General features: G+C 46.6%; 1 protein-coding gene across 1 annotated transcript in view; it reads right to left on the bottom strand.

Annotated features, from left to right (window-relative positions):
* Nucleotides 1–2,448: 2,448 nt before the first annotated feature.
* LOC126575058 (putative lysozyme-like protein) overlaps nucleotides 2,449–2,500 on the bottom strand; it is a 627-nt gene continuing 575 nt past the window's right edge. The window contains exon 1 of the mRNA XM_050235562.1: nucleotides 2,449–2,500. This exon is cut by the window's right edge and continues 575 nt beyond it. Within this exon, the coding sequence (XP_050091519.1) occupies nucleotides 2,449–2,500 (52 nt within the window).

Here is a 2,500-nt window from a genome sequence, read left to right as displayed (position 1 = left end):
CCTGTCCGTCCCGAATGCCGTCCGAAGGGAGAGAAAGGATCAAATCGATCGGTGTGACAATACGAACGCCGTGTGGCCGTGCGTCCATTTCGGAATTCCCCGGCCCATGAAAGCGAAAGGTGAGCAAATGATTAATGATATCGAACGATAATTAATGACATTTTATTGGAAAACCGTCCGATGAGATGCGAGAAGCTGGAGGCAGTAGGCTTGCTCGCGTTGGTGGTGGATTGGGGTTTTGGTTTACAATTAAGGTTTGTTGGAAGAACGCGGAGATGTTTAGGTGTCGGTCAACGCGTCAAGAAACACACCCCAGCACCAGCATCCTATTGATCCGTCAGCATCCACCATCGACACACATCGGACACATCGGATACCAGATCCCGGTCAACGGGATTTCTTTCGATTCGATTCCAGGAACCTACGCCCGCCTGGGCGACGGAAAACGACGCGTTGTTTCTTGTTTATACGCCTTTTTTTTTATTCCTTTTTGCTCTAACCTCTTTGCTCTTCGTTTTTCATTTTCATTCCACCACGCTTGATCAATCAATCATGGATGTTTATAAATATTACATGTGTGGCTTTTCTTTATTCATTTTTAAAAGTATTCTCCTCGTTTCACTTCACTGCCTCGTTCTGCCAGCGCTTACAGAAACGTCCTGTTACGCCTTTCCTAGTCGTGGCTTATGCTTTTTCTCTTCTTTTGTTTAACTAGGATTCTGTTCCTCCTTCTGCTACTTCTGTTCCAGATCGCGCGCATGTTCGCATGTCAAACGTATTAGCACCGGACACTCCTTGGTGGTCCTGGAGCTGGCGCCCTCGTGTGTTCTGGCGCAATGGTAGGGGTAAGGGGTGTAAATTGCAATAATAAAATTATTAATAATAATCATCCTCATCATCATGATCATCATCATCATCGTCGTCGTTTGCGTGCGTGATGGCTTCAAAGGGTACCGCCGCGCGGCCCTTCCCCCTTCCCCCGGGAGTTATGTGCTGCTGGTGTCCTTGAACTGCTAAAACAAACCACAATTAAATTAACTAAGCTATTTTGATTCCGCTATAAACGCCTCTTGCTGGTTGCACCATTGCGTCGTCGACACCGCTTAGACCGCTAACACTTTGAGTTTTCACGCACGCACGCACACAAACACACACATACAGCTTTTCTTCAAGCGGAAATAAAAAAAAAACTTCTCCGCCCGGAAGACCCGGAACTTTTCCGACCTTGCCTACCACTTACACTCTCGCGCCCTAGCTTTCTTGGATTTTTTTTGGTCTATTTACAGAAACTGCTTTGCTCACCTTTGCTTATGCTTTGAATTTGTTACCTTACTCGGTGTGATAGTTTTTGCGTTGCGGGCGATTAAGTTAAATCATACTTCTATATTCTGTATATTTTTCGTTCCCTGTTATGCTGTGGAACCCTGCCTGCTTGCTGGCTGTTCTTCCCATTTTTTTTATTATCATTTTCATGTTTTTCCCCCTTTTTTCTGATTGCTTTCACCAATTCGCGCAGCACGAGCGCAGAGAGCAGCAAGATCTCGTAGCCCTATGCTCCAGGACGACTCCTCGCGTTGTCTAGAACTCGTGGGTGACAATGGACGTTGCCTCAACGCCAGGAAGAGAAAGTATGGAACGGATAGGCCCCCTCCCAGCGCTTCGCTTTTTGCTATGTACAGGAGCAGGAGGACATGTGGAAAGCTGACGGAAGGGATGGTTCGATGGGGCAGAGGGGCCTCTGCCCTGCCTCTGAGAACTCACTAGTGGACGGTCAACAGTTTTTGGTTAGATTGCGTTCCCCGTTTTTTCTTTTGTTATTCGTTCGCTACATGGTGGTCTCGGCGTCATTCTAGAAGTTCCTTTGCTTCACTATATTCTTTACTGAATTTTGTACACTGACTGTTCGCTGATTTTTTCCCCTTTTTGTGTGAGCTGTTTTGCGCCGGAAATGCCAGAAACTCGTTTCCAAAATTGTAAAAAAGCAACAAATCGTACAAAGAAAACACATTACTTATGCTACGGGGTGTATGTATTGCGATATCAATTCTCGCGGCCTCGACCTCCGAATTTAGATGTAGATTGCTTGCTTCCCTTCAAAGGAACTTAAACGACGAAACGAAATGTATCTCTAAACACTTTCCTTCCCACCCGCGGGGGTTGACCTAGATTGCACAGAAAGACAGAGAATTTCTAGACGAAGAGAGAGCCATAATTTAACGAACTTGAGTAGCGCCCCTTTCGATTAGTTACACTAAAAAAACAAAGACATTTTGTCAGACACTCGAAACCGTTCATGGCCCCCAGCTCGGTTCTCGGTAGTTCTCTTGGAGAACAGTCATACTTTGTCACCATTCCAGCCGACATCCAGGAGGAGGCATCCGCACGATCTCGATCAGGATCAGGAATCAATCAACAGGACTACAGCGGACCGTGATGCGTGGAGCCCCTTTACGTTGCTTCATCGTCCACCACGGACACGGTCGTATCGTCGTGGTGCCTC

This window comes from Anopheles aquasalis, chromosome 2 (genome assembly GCF_943734665.1).
Source record: "Anopheles aquasalis chromosome 2, idAnoAquaMG_Q_19, whole genome shotgun sequence".
NCBI classification, from domain to species: domain Eukaryota; kingdom Metazoa; phylum Arthropoda; class Insecta; order Diptera; family Culicidae; genus Anopheles; species Anopheles aquasalis.
This window is presented reverse-complemented; position numbering and strand designations above follow the sequence as displayed.